This window comes from Miscanthus floridulus, chromosome 17 (assembly GCF_019320115.1).
Source record: "Miscanthus floridulus cultivar M001 chromosome 17, ASM1932011v1, whole genome shotgun sequence".
NCBI lineage: Eukaryota > Viridiplantae > Streptophyta > Magnoliopsida > Poales > Poaceae > Miscanthus > Miscanthus floridulus.
Genome location: NC_089596.1, coordinates 104,820,869 through 104,834,378, shown reverse-complemented (window position 1 = coordinate 104,834,378; position 13,510 = coordinate 104,820,869). Strand labels below are relative to the sequence as shown.

Here is a 13,510-nt window from a genome sequence, read left to right as displayed (position 1 = left end):
AGGACTAAATGAGCATTTAGCCGATTAGTCACCAAGGGGTTGCTAAATGGGACTAAAGCCCAGGCCGCCTCACCTTTTAGTCACTTTGGATCTGAACACCCTGATTAAAAGGGACTAAAAGGCTCTTTTAATCCACCAACAAACTAAACAAGGGTGGCTAAAGTTTAGCAACTGGTTTAGCTGTCTAAATTTTAGCAGCTTCAACCTAAGCAGGCCTAAAATTGTTCCGGAAAAAACTATGGTAGCTTGTCAAATGCGCACCCAGGTGATGAGGATGACATAAAGCCAGCAAGCGCTTGGGCCTTGTTTAGATGCCATTCAAATTCTAAGTTTTTTCACTCTCTCCATCACATCAATTTTTAGCCGTTTGTATGGAGTATTAAATGTAGGTAAAAAAAAATAACTAATTACACAGTTTAGTTGGAAATCACGAGATGAATCTTTTGAGCCTAGTTGGTCCACGATTGGACAATATTTGTCAAATAAGACGAAAGTGGTACTATTCATCGGGTTCATTTTTTTTCAATCTAAACGAGGCCTACGTGAAGAAGGAAGAATACTCTGACACCAAGTCATCCAATGGGGGCTGGGATGAAAGACAATTCTTTTTTGAGATATATACTGGAATCGAGCCAGACAGCTGGTTTCCACTGACATCAAACACGTCCATCATGCAAGGCACTGGGCGGTGAAGAATCAACTGAAACTGTAAACCTGTTCATGCTCAAATTCAGGAACTTCATGTTCTCACATTCCACCAGGCCCTTAGGAATCCCGCCAGAGAACAGATTCTCACCCAAATTCATCATATTCAAGCTCTGGCAAGAACTCCAATTACCCGGCAACTCTCCCTCCAATGTGGCCCTTGGCCCCCACACAACATCCTCAGCTTCGATTGGACAACACACGCACCGACAGCTGAACGCAACCACCAAAGCTCCGCTGGCACAGGTCCGCTCAGACTGTTCCTGGACACATCCATAGCACGCAGGTTCTTGAGCCGACCAATCTCCGGCGGAATGATGTCATCCAGATTGTTCGAGGACAGTAACAGCGCCTGCAGCTCGGTACAGTTGCCCAGGCTCCGAGGATGCCACCGACGAGCACGTCCCCAGAGAGGTCGAGGAACTGCAGGCTGAGGCAACCATCGCCACCGACACTCGTCAGGGATGGCACCACTCCGCTAGTATTTAGTTCAACAACACTTCACAAAAAAGATAAAAGAGGCCCCTCGTGGCAACTAGATCATGCAACCAAACACATTGTAGCAACATTTGAACAGAAAACACTCACTTTGAATATCACCTTCTTAACATTTGTAAAGAACGTGCACTCAGAATACCCTCTAGACACGACAACCAAGTTCACAAAAAGATAAAAGAGATCTCTCGTGGGAACAACATCATGCAACCCAGAACAGAAAGTTTTACAACTACAGCAATAAATCAACAGAAAAGGAACTCCCAGAATTCACATTGACATCTGTGCACTCAGAATACCATCCTCAGACACCACCGTGTCTGAATGGTGGGGAAGAAAAGATTTGAGGGATCGGGCATCTGCTTGGCAAATCCAGCTCTTCCCAAATCTTATGCATTTCAAACGACACCACGACACAATGCAGGTACCTTGGAAACCTGTGCAGCATCAGGTGAACGCCATCTTTCCAGCCCATTGGGTTCTTCTTCAAACTTGCTTGGTTACCTGCAGGAAGTATCGAGCAGCGAGCAACATGTGCGTCTTCAACAATGTGCACCGTGCAGTGCCGATGCACATCCAACACTAATGCCTCGCTTGGATTTGGGGGGGGGGGGGGGGGGGGGGGGGGTCTTAATCTGGTTGCTAGATCCTGTGCTCGCAGTTGACGATGCTGGAGCTGTGGACGATCCTGGAGCTGGAACAGCAGGCTGTGTGCTGGTAGTTGATGGTGCTGGAGCTGGCTGTGTGCTGGTAGTTGATGGTGCAGGAATTGAGTAAGCCTTCCTGGTCAGCACCTCTAGATGATTCCTTTCAAGCTTTGTGAGCAGTTTCAGGTTACACTGCGCACCTGGTGGTGCAGGGATACCAAAGGCCCCCAGCAGCCCAGGCTGCTTCTGCTTCCTTCCAAGCCATCCCTTCACCATATCATCTGATGCACAGAAATTGAAATAGAAACCTCCTAACAGCGCATGCAGATCCAGAATAACATTGTAGGCTAGAGCAGGTTGGCCATTAGCAGGGAGTTGCCTTCTCAGGATCCTATGGGCCTCGATATAAAGAGTGGCGATGACTTCAAGAGGAAGGAACTCAGGGTGGTGTATGATCAAATTGTAGGGCACAGGCAAACCATTGTTAAACTTACCAATGATAGTAAGCATCATTAGCGCCTCTAACCCTTCTGACATAGAGCTTGCATCTGGATAGGCCTCTCTCATCTTTGCTTGGAGAAAATTTGAGAACCCAGCGAATGTCATTGGATACGGCTCTGGAACACTGCTGCTGCTGCTGCTGGACAGGTTTGTGTCAAGTTTTAGAAAGGCAATAATGTTAATCCCTTCAATTACCCCTACATTACCATCAACAAAAGCTCCCGAAATTGACAACTTCAATTTGTTGGCGAAGTGCACTTGCAGATATCCTGCCCGGATCCATTGCTTTGCGGACTCTGATGTGAAATACGGGTGTGCTGAGAAAAAGGAAATTGGTGATATCAATCTGTCAGTTGGTGCTCGCTCGAAAACTGAGTTGACCTTCATGAACTTCTCGAGGGGTATGAACTTTTGTCTGTCAAACTTCATCATGCCAAACTCCCCCCTACAGAAAGAAATGTCACATGAACAATATGAGTTACACAGCACAGCTCCAACCTGTAGTTTACATGACATTTTTCAAATATTCTTGATAAGAGTCACAAAGCAGTAGCAAGAAAAAACTTAGGATGAGGGACTTACAACGCGTAGCAGTAAGTATCTCCCGCCATTTCTTCAGCGGATGCAGCAGCAGGGGGGATAGCACTGGAGCAGCATCTCACCAGCAACGGCATTGCTGGTGAGGTGGCATAAGTGGATCCTGTCCGTGGACGAAGAAGCTGGCGCAGCACCGCAGCCATCAGTGATCACAGGGATCCAGGAGAGGGAGCACACCTGTGAATGGGCTCATATCATATTAGATCATGATGAAGTAACAAGAGTTGTAAAGTACAAACTTTAACTCGAATTCCCCAAGAGCACTTATCTAATCCTAATCCTAATCATATTAATTAGAACCCAAAAAAGACAAAGATGATTTAAAAATAATAACGAGGCTAACATGTAGCGAAAAAGATATTGAAAAAGAGATTAGGATTAGGATTACTACTAGCCATTGATAACAAGGCTAATCCCAATCCCTTGATACGGGAGCGTGAGGACTGTAGCCATCACCAACACTATTTGCTAAGCATGTCTCCACCGCCGCCCTGGCCGCAGGCGACCTCACCGCCCGCCGCGCCCTTCCCTAATCTCCCTGCCTGCCCCGCCAACGCCTCCTTGGACGCCGCCCTGGACGCCGGCGACCTCACCACCCGCCGCTCCATCCCCGCCCTTCCCTAATCTCCCTGCCTGCCCCGCCAACGCCGCCCTGGCCGCCGGCGACCTCGCCGCCCACCACCCCACCACCACTGCAGCCCCGCCCTCGGTCGCCCCCGCGCCGCCGCCGCCTTGCCTCTCGCCGCCCACGACGCTACCTCGCTCATAGTCATACCCTCTGAACAACCCAAATCAGCGGATGTAGATGGACTTGCCTGGAGTGGCAGCGGTGGCGGTGATCGTGTATCCGACGGTGACGGCAGCGATAGCTGATGTGGCGTCGGCGGCGTCGGCGGGATGTGGCGGCGGCAGTGGCGACTCTCGATTCCCCTAGCGAAGAGCCGCCAGGGCCCGGTCCTGATCTCGTGTGCGGGAGGAGCCGCCCCGGGGGAAAAGGCAGGGTTAGGGTTAGTGTCGAGCTCCCCTTCGCCTGGGCTTCCGAATGCCGGGGAAATATGGGGCCCGTGGCAAAGGTAAAGGAAATGGGCCTTATGATCCGGTGTATTAGGCCTGACACAAAATCAGCTCTTTCCGTATTCCTCTGATTTTTATTTTTACTAGATATATGTCCGCGGCCCGACGAGTAGCTAGGATGGAAACGTAGTCTAGTTTGTTACTTTCTATTTACAGTCCTTAATTATAGGATCAATTAGTTTCCATCCGTGTGAAGGCCTTAGGCCATATATGCTGTAACGGAACACGTGAGTAGCAGGCAAGTATTATCAAACTAATTTCCTCCCTCTTCTCCAAACAACAAGCCGACGGCTGAGGGGCAAAACCTCGCCGGCGACGACGGAACGAGGCTACGAACTCCGTAGTCGTGGTCCAGCTACCTTGGACGCCGACGCACTTGACAACCTGGTATCACGTTCCAGACGATCCTCGCCTTTCCGTTCCACCTCATCATCCGCCGCCGCCATGGGTGACACCGATCAAATCAAGTCCCTCACCGATGCCATGAAGGAGCTGCAGGCCACGGTCGCAGCCAATGCCAAGGCCATCGCCGCCCTCATTGCGGATCGCTCGTCGTCCTCCGCCTCCAGGCCGGGCTCCGGCGAGCACCATAACGATCAGCCGCCGAAGTTTCAGAAGATGGACTTTCCGAAGTACGACGGCACGAAGGATCCCCTCATCTTCATCAACCGTTGCGAGTCCTACTTCCACCAGCAGCGGATCATGGAGAAGGTATGGATGGCATCTTACAACCTCGACGACGAGGCGCAACTCTGGTACATGCAGGTGCAGACGGATGAGGGCACGCCGTCGTGGCGTCGCTTCACGGAACTCCTCAATCTGAGGTTTGGACCGCCTCTGCGCTCTGCCCCACTCTTCGAGCTCGCCGATTGTCGGCGTACCGGCACCGTCGCGGAGTACCAGGCGCGCTTCCAGGCGCTTCTTCCCCGCGCCGGTCACCTGGACGAAACCCAGAGGGTCCAGCTGTTCACGGGAGGTCTCCTCCCGCCGCTCAGCCTCGCCGTCCAAGTGCAGAATCCGCAGTCGCTCGCCGCGGCCATGAGCCTTGCCCGGCAGATGGAGTTGATGGAACAGTACTCCGTCGCGCCGCCGAAGGCCGCATCCCGCGGCATCCTGCCTGCCCCGGCGCCGCGGCCCGCCCCGGCGTTCTAGCCGGCCGCCAGGGCCGCCGCTCCGACGGTCACAGTGGAGGGCCGCCCCGTCAAGCGCCTCACCCAGGCGGAACAGGAGGAACGTCGTCGCCTCGGGCTGTGCTATAACTGCGATGAAAAGTACGGCCGGGGGCACAACCGCGTCTGCAAGCGCCTCTTCCTCCTCGACTGCGCGCTGGAGGACGACGCCGACGACGACGTCGCTGCAGGGGACAAGAACCCGGGCACGGAGGCGCCGGTTTTCTCCCTGCACGCGGTCACAGGCGTCCCGACTTGCGACACGGTGCAGATCACGGTGTCGCTGGGCGCCACCTCCCTCATCGCGCTCCTCGACTCCGGCTCCACGCATAACTTCATCGCCGAGGATGCCGCGCTGCGAACAGGGCTGCCCATCCAGCCCCGGCCTCGCCTCACGGCCACAGTCGCCAACGGCGAGAGGGTCGCCTGTCCCGGCGTCATTCGCCGCGCGCCGATCTCCATTGATAATACACCGTTCCACGTCGAGCTTTTTGTCATGCCACTCGCAGGGTACGACATGGTGCTGGGGACTCAGTGGATGGCCACACTGGGGAAGATCGTTTGGGACTTCACCGAGTGTTCCATGTCATTCCAGCGACACGGCCACACCATCACGTGGGCAGGTGTGGCCACGTCCAGCACGGCTGCTCTACGCGCCACGGCGACCAGCGCGGCGCCCGCGTCCCTCCTCGACGTGCTCCTGGCAGCCTTCGAGGACGTCTTCGCCGAGCCGACGGGGCTGCCGCCCAAACGGGGCCGCGACCACAGCATCATCCTCAAGCCGGACGCGCAACCCATGGCGGTCCGACCGTACCGGTACCCGGCGGCGCACAAGGACGAACTTGAGCGACAATGCGCCGCCATGATCCAGCAGGGCATTGTCCGCCGCAGCGACTCGGCGTTCTCCTCGCCGGTGCTCCTCGTCAAGAAGGCGGATGGCTCGTGGCGCTTCTGCGTCGACTACAGGGCGCTGAACGCGCTCACCATCAAGGACGCTTTTCCCATCCCTGTCGTCGACGAGCTGCTCGACAAGCTCCATGGCGCGCGTTTCTTCACCAAGCTAGACCTGCGTTCCGGCTATCACCAAGTCCGGATGCGGCCGGAGGACGTCCACAAGACCACGTTCCACACCTACGACGGCCTCTACGAGTTCTTGGTGATGCCGTTCGGGCTGTGCAACGCCCCAGCGACATTCCAGGCGCTCATGAATGATGTGCTTCGCCCATTTTTACGTCGTTTCGTCCTTGTCTTTTTTGATGATATTTTGATCTATAGCACGACTTGGGCCGACCACCTGCGTCACCTCCGCGCTGTCCTCTCCGAGCTGCGGCAGCACCGGCTCTTCATCAAGCGCGCCAAGTGCGCCTTCGGCGTCACCTCCGTCGCCTACCTCGGCCACGTCATCTCCGCGGGGGGTGTCACCATGGATCCGGCCAAGGTGCAGGCCATCCATGACTGGCCGGTGCCTCGCTCGGCGCGGGCAGTCCGCGACTTCCTCGGCTTGGCGGGGTACTATCGCAAGTTCGTCCACAACTACGGCACGGTCGCCGCCCCGCTGACGGTCCTCCTCAAGAAGGACGGGTTCTCCTGGACTGCTGCGGCAACCGCGGCTTTCGACGCCCTCAAGGCCGCGGTCACTTCGGCACCAGTGCTTGCCATGCTGGACTTCGCCAAGCCGTTCGTCGTCGAGTGCGACGCGTCTTCACACGGGTTCGGCGCCGTGCTCGTCCAGGAGGGCCACCCGATCGCTTTCTTCAGCCGACCCGTCGCGCCACGCCACCAGTCCCTCGCCGCTTATGAGCGGGAGCTCATCGGCCTTGTCCACGCTGTTCGACACCGGAGGCCGTACTTGTGGGGGCGTCGATTCGTCGTCAAGACGGACCACTATAGCCTCAAGTACCTGCTTGATCAGAGGCTCGCGACGATCCCCCAACATCACTGGGTCGGCAAGCTCCTTGGCTTCGATTTCTCCGTCGAGTACAAGCCCGGGACGGCGAACGCAGTGGCTGATGCATTGTCTCGCCGCGATACGACGGAGGAGGGGGCTGTGCTGGCCCTATCGGCCCCCCGTTTCGACTTCGTCGCACGTCTCCGCCAGGCCCAGCTCACCGATCCGGCCCTCATCGCCATCCAGGACGACGTGCGCGCAGGCTCCCGCGGGGCGCCGTGGGCGCTCGTCGACGACATGGTGCAGTACGCTGGGCGCCTGTACATCCCACCCGCGTCCCCCCTCGTCCAGGAGATTCTGGCTGCCACTCATGAGGAGGGGCATGAAGGAGTCCAGCGCACACTACATCGGCTCTGGCGCGACTTCCATTTTCCTAACATGAAACAAGTTGTGCAGGATTACGTGCGGGGCTGCGTCATTTGTCAGCGCTACAAGTCGGAGCATTTGCATCCAGCGGGACTTCTGCTCCCACTGCCGGTGCCGCAGGGAGTTTGGACGGACATCGCCCTTGACTTCGTCGAAGCACTACCGCGCGTTCGGGGCAAGTCCGTCATCCTGACCGTGGTGGACAGGTTCAGCAAGTACAGCCACTTCATCCCTCTGGCGCACCCGTACTCCGCCGAGTCCGTCGCCCAAGCTTTCTTCGCCGACATCGTCAGGCTGCACGGCGTTCCGCAGTCCATGGTGTCGGACCGCGACCCCGTGTTCACCTCCACGTTTTGGCGCGAGCTCATGTGCCTCATGGGGACAAAGCTCCACATGACCACCGCATTTCATCCGCAATCGGATGGACAGTCCGAGGCCGCCAACCGTGTCATCATCATGTACCTACGATGCCTCACTGGAGATCGACCGCGGCAGTGGCTGCGCTGGCTGCCTTGGGCGGAGTTTGTCTTCAACACCGCCTACCAGTCCTCCCTTCGGGACACGCCGTTCCACGTTGTCTATGGGCAGGAACCGCCGTCGATCCGGTCCTACAAACCGGGCGACACGGGTCGCTGCCGTGGCCAGGAACATGGAAGAACGTGAAGAGTTCCTTGCTGACATTCGTTACAGGCTCGAGCAGGCTCAGGCGATCCACAAGCTCCACTACGACAAGAACCATCGCCAGGTTGCGTACCACGTCGGTGACTAGGCGCTCCTGCGACTCCGGCAGCGGGCGGCGTCGTCTCTTCCTCACGCCACGACAGGCAAGCTCAAGCCGCGTTTCTACGGGCCGTACAAGGTCACCGAGCTGATCAACGAGGTTGCAGTTCGCCTCGCTCTGCCGGTGGGCGCTCGGCTTCACGATGTCTTCCATATCGGCCTCCTGAAGAAGTTCGACGGGCCACCTCCGGAAGCCCCTCCGCCGCTGCCCATCATTCATCACGGCGCGGTGGCTCCCGAACCGGAGCGTGCTGTTCGTTTCCGGCTGGCTCGGGGTGTGCGCCAAGTCTTGGTTCACTGGAAGGGCGAGTCCGCGGCTTCAGCGACTTGGGAGGACGTCGACACATTCCGCGGCAAGTTTCTGGCATTCCAGCTCGAGGACGAGCTGGCTCTCGAGGGCGGGAGAGATGTCATGTGGGGACACACCTACACCTGGCGCAGGAGGGCCAGAGACGTGCGGAGGGCCGCGGAACGCGCGATGGGCGCGCACGGCGTCGCGGGCGGCTCGGCATCGACGAGTGGCTAGGATGGAAACGTAGTCTAGTTTGTTACTTTCTATTTACAGTCCTTAATTATAGGATCAATTAGTTTCCATCCGTGTGAAGGCCTTAGGCCATATATGCTGTAACAGAACACGTGAGTAGCAGGCAAGTATTATCAATCTAATTTCCTCCCTCTTCTCCAAACAACAAGCCGACGGCTGAGGGGCAAAACCTCGCCGGCGACGACGGAACGAGGCTACGAACTCCGTAGTCGTGGTCCAGCTACCTTGGACGCCGACACACTTGACAGCTTGACTCACACTACATGCACCGCCCGCACTCTACAGCATGCATGGGAGACTGAAAAAGGTGAAAAACTGGTGTTGGAAACCAATATACATTGTGCATGCATATAGCAGGGTTGGTCATTCAATTCATAACCACAATTCTAGTATTATAAGAAGCAGGCAGATTGCAAATCAATATTTCAACAAATTTAAATTATAACACAAAAAAAGATAGCAGTAGAAGTGCTACTTGAAGGAAAAATTAGAACTGCTGGATGAACTACTTAGTACAATTGTTCCATGGTACACCACAAACACCTTAAAACATCCAAGATACGACATACCAAGAAACCTAAGTATCCTGGCAGCACTAGTGTACAGGAAGTAAGCCCCAGACAAGTCAACAAAGCACACTTGATCATACAGATTGGTAGCTCAAGAAAGAAATGCTAAGTAATCAGGCATACGAGATAATCCCTAATAACTTCAGTTCAGGTATATGAGCAAGTCAATTTGAAGCAATTGAGCCTATCAGGAAAAAGTTCACGCTGACATGCGGCTGACAACATCCTGTTATTAAGAGTCAAACAACAAGAGGCACAACAAAGAAATCTGGATCTTAAGACCACTAGTCCCACTAACCTGGAAAGAAATAACACCATATGTTTGTAACATTTCCTTGATTAGAAACTAGCATAAACTGTTCAATGAATCCTAAAGGATTGTTGTCCAGGTTTTGAATAAATTAACGATAGAACAAAAGATTTAAAATGTTTATACAGAAAGTCAGAACTTAGAAGTATTCAATTCTTCCCTAAAAAATATATATTCAATTCAAATTTAAATGTTCTCTTTTCAGAACCGGGTATCTCCCATTTCCATTTAACAACAGAAATAACAAAGTTTTATAAAAATAGGTAGTAGGTTGGGAGAAAACTAGGATCGAAAGGAAGTGAAGTGCTAAATCCTAATACACATGCATCAGGCTACTAGAACTAGCCCTGTACAACCTGGGTTGAAAAGCTGACCAACCGCTACAGCAAGTTGAACAGACACTCATAATCCAACAGCACAGGATAGAAGTTTAATCCAACCCTTATAGAATTAAACATTTTAAAAGTTCGCCTGGGACCAACATCCATGCAGGAGCCCAGAATGATAAAAATGACAAGGGAAATCTGGAGTTACAACACACATAGTTTGATGATACGGTACACAACCACATTCGAGTATTATATGGTACTAGTAAGCAGTTTGCAAACATTAAAAAGGGGCGTGTTGGAACCAAAGAGCAGCGGAACCACAAATGCAGAACCCAACTAATGCACAACTCAACTAGGATATCAGGCATCTTGATCAACTACTTCAGACAATTAAACCATGGCACACCCTGATTCCCTAAAAACACCGAGAAGGAAAAAGAAGACAATAAAGCAGTATCATAGGAGCAGTGGCTGTACATGAGGTTAGCTAATAATTGGGTCACATATCAGCAGAACTCATAGACAGAATGTTGACCACATATGCTTACTAATCAGGCAAATAATGGTCCCTGATTTTTTTTCCAAAGATATGAATAAGTTTGTCTAAAACATTCGGTCAAAAAAAGTTTGTCTAAAACAAGTGAGGTACTCAGGTACAAACCCACCCCCCCCCTCTGACGTATATGCGTATGACCTTGATTTTGAGTCCCCTTCTCACAGAAGCACACATAGGTTAGCCCTTGTTTAGTTCGTGAAATTTGGAATTTGGGGCTACTGTAGCAACTTCGTTTTTATTTGACAAATAATGTCCAAACATTGACTAATTAGGCTTAAAGCGTTCGTCTCGCAATTTCCCACCAAACTGTGCAATTAGTTTTTCTTTTCATCTACATTTAATGCTCCATGCACGGGCCGCAAACATTCAATGTGACAGGTACTGTAGCAACTTTTTGGACTTTGGGGTCCAACTAAACAAGGGCTTAACCAATTGCAGCGTTGAGCAACGCAGAACTAATTAGTTCCACTGAACTGCCAGAAGCACTGAACTGACAGAAGCACACATGGGCACATGACAAAACTGTAGCAGAGCTTTGGAATATCCACTAATAAATAAATTAGCAACGAAATCCAGAATACATCATACGTAACAGCTCTTTGAGTACGAGCAACTGCCAAACCAAACAAATTAAGGAAGATCCTACAGCTTCCTTAATTACCTGGGAAAAATTAATTACACAAAATTATTAGGTCAAATTTCAGGTAGACTTATGTAAGAAAATCAAAAACCAAAAAAAAACATACATCATTAGTCAAAACATGACCAAACAAAGACTGCAGCCTTGCTTTCAAGACACACTCTTCTGCCTTCGGAACACCACCAGCAGCAAGTTCCTTAAAGTTTTTAAAAAATACTAGTGTCCATTGAAGATTGCCAGAAACAAAGCAAAAAAAGATCAACTACAAAAAGTTCCTTCTCTCTACTCTTATTCCTCTTGGATGAAGATGAATACCACTATCTACATTGCACATGGATTACACTGCAGATGCCTTTCCACAAGATCTGGAAAAACATAGAAGACCTAAACCTACTACACGCCACATTCATACACCAATCATAACTGGATCAACTCATATGTGTCACCAGACAGTGCAGAACTAATGCAAAAAAAAAACACACACACATTAAATTAGCTAAAAATCACCACATCGACATAGTAAATTTCTAGAAAATTAGATAGAGACGAGAATATAGCGCACATAACAAAACGGATCAAAACAGCTTGCACCATCAATTTACATGGGATGCCTGCCAGAACTCATCATCAAAAATACAACAACAGGAGCGAACAAAAAAAAACTCAAATCAACAACAGGGCACTTACAAAAATGGACTGCTCCAGTTGGCGAACAGCGCGTACGCCTTGAGCTCGCTGGAACCGTCGGCACGCGCGAGGGGATGCCGGGGCGCCCAACGTCCTGAGCACAGGGGAAACCGCGGGCGCGAGGCTCGCGTGACCCGCGCGCGGAGATGCTGCTCTGCCCGTCGCTACAGCTGAAGTGGCCGCCAAAGACTCGCAGGCCGCCCACCGCCCGCGCGACCGCGGCGGAGGAGTTCCTCGGCTGCCGGCGGCAGAGGGTAAGAGGCGGCCAAAGCGCAGGCCGCCCACCGCACCGCGTGAACCGCGGCGGAGAGGAACAGGCGATTGGGGAAGATAGGAGGCGGCACAGGATAAGAGGTTATCGGGTATTGGATGCCGCTAGGGGAGTCTGCACCCAAAAACCTCGCACGAATCTTAAAGCACATCAAACAGCCCACAATCTGACAGATCCAATACGGCAAAATCAGGCGACAGATAAATAGCAAATTTCTAAAAAAAAAAGAATATATAGAATCATGCAACTTATTAGTGGGTACTATCAGTGGACGTCATCACTGATCATATACTCAAATTAGCTGTATTTTACATGGTGCCCAGAACTTTGATATTGAATAAAACAAAAGGAGAAGAGACATTTCCATCGTTCCTGCGTTGATGACAAAAACATGCATGCTTAACAGTTTCTCATATTAAATGTAGTTTTAGGATGACCTTTGATGATACTTCCTCCGTTCCAAATTATAAGTCGCTTTGACTTTTTTTTTTGTACATTCATTTTATTATGTATCTAGATATAATAATATATCTAGATATATAGCGTAATGGATGAACCAAAAAAGTTAAAGCGACTTATAATTTGGAACGGAGGAAGTACTTTCAAGTTCTCTGGTTGGAAGTATATTAGCTGGCGTCCACAATTGGTTGGAAGTATCTCTGTACAAAGTGATTAATTTAGAGGTGTCCATCCTGTTATGGTCCCCTCTTTATGGAGTATCAAAGTTCCTCCTAGAGTCCACTATTTCCTGTGGCTTCTTTCAAAAAAATAAAGTGCTCACTAGAGATAATCTAGTAAAGAGGATAAAAGTAGAGGATGGCTCCTGTCTTTTCTGTTGTGAGGAGGAATTTGTTAATCATCTCTCTTCTTTGAGTGTGATGTGGCTACTCAACGTTGGTCTGTGTTATCAAACATCCTGAAGATCCAATTAGGTGGTTCTTTGATTTCTATTAGTCAATATTGGCTTAGTAATAAGAAACATGGTGTTCTTAATATTGTTACATCTGCTGCTCTTTAGAGCCTTTGGAAGCTAAGGAATAGTTTATGTTTTCAGAATGCTGGCTGGAAGGGGATGGACATCCTATTGAACCAAGTGGCAGGTTTGGCGCAGAATTGGACAATTTTGTGTCCAGAGAACAAAAAGGAAACTTTGTTGAATTGCATTGGAGAGGCCAGGAGGAGGGCCGCTATGGTCCCGTGGTTGCCTCCTTGAAGTTTGCTGCTGAACAAGAGCTAAGAAGTTGGAGTTGCTAGGACGGTGGAAGCTGCATCAGTTGAAGTTGGGTTCGAAAGCCTTTTCTCAAGCCACGTTGTCTCGGTTG

The 13,510-nt window shown here is 51.4% G+C and overlaps 2 protein-coding genes across 3 annotated transcripts; one reads left to right on the top strand and one right to left on the bottom strand.

Annotated features, from left to right (window-relative positions):
* Positions 1-1,269: 1,269 nt before the first annotated feature.
* Positions 1,270-12,263, bottom strand: LOC136514925 (uncharacterized). Of its 2 annotated transcripts, none has more exons than XM_066508627.1 (3): positions 11,918-12,263; positions 2,931-3,122; positions 1,270-2,793 (listed from the first exon to the last, which is right to left on the bottom strand). In XM_066508627.1, the coding sequence occupies exons 2-3, from the start codon at positions 3,086-3,088 to the stop codon at positions 1,743-1,745; spliced, it is 1,209 nt and encodes a 402-aa protein (XP_066364724.1). In that variant the 5' UTR covers positions 3,089-3,122; positions 11,918-12,263; the 3' UTR covers positions 1,270-1,742. The 2 variants fall into 2 exon arrangements, with proteins under 2 accessions (XP_066364724.1, XP_066364725.1); XM_066508628.1 differs by lacking the exon at positions 11,918-12,263 and adding an exon at positions 3,761-4,107.
* On the top strand, positions 4,294-5,180 carry LOC136514926 (uncharacterized). The gene has a single exon (XM_066508629.1). It carries the CDS (start codon positions 4,464-4,466, stop codon positions 5,169-5,171), a length of 708 nt encoding a protein of 235 aa, XP_066364726.1. The 5' UTR covers positions 4,294-4,463; the 3' UTR covers positions 5,172-5,180.
* Positions 12,264-13,510: the final 1,247 nt, after the last annotated feature.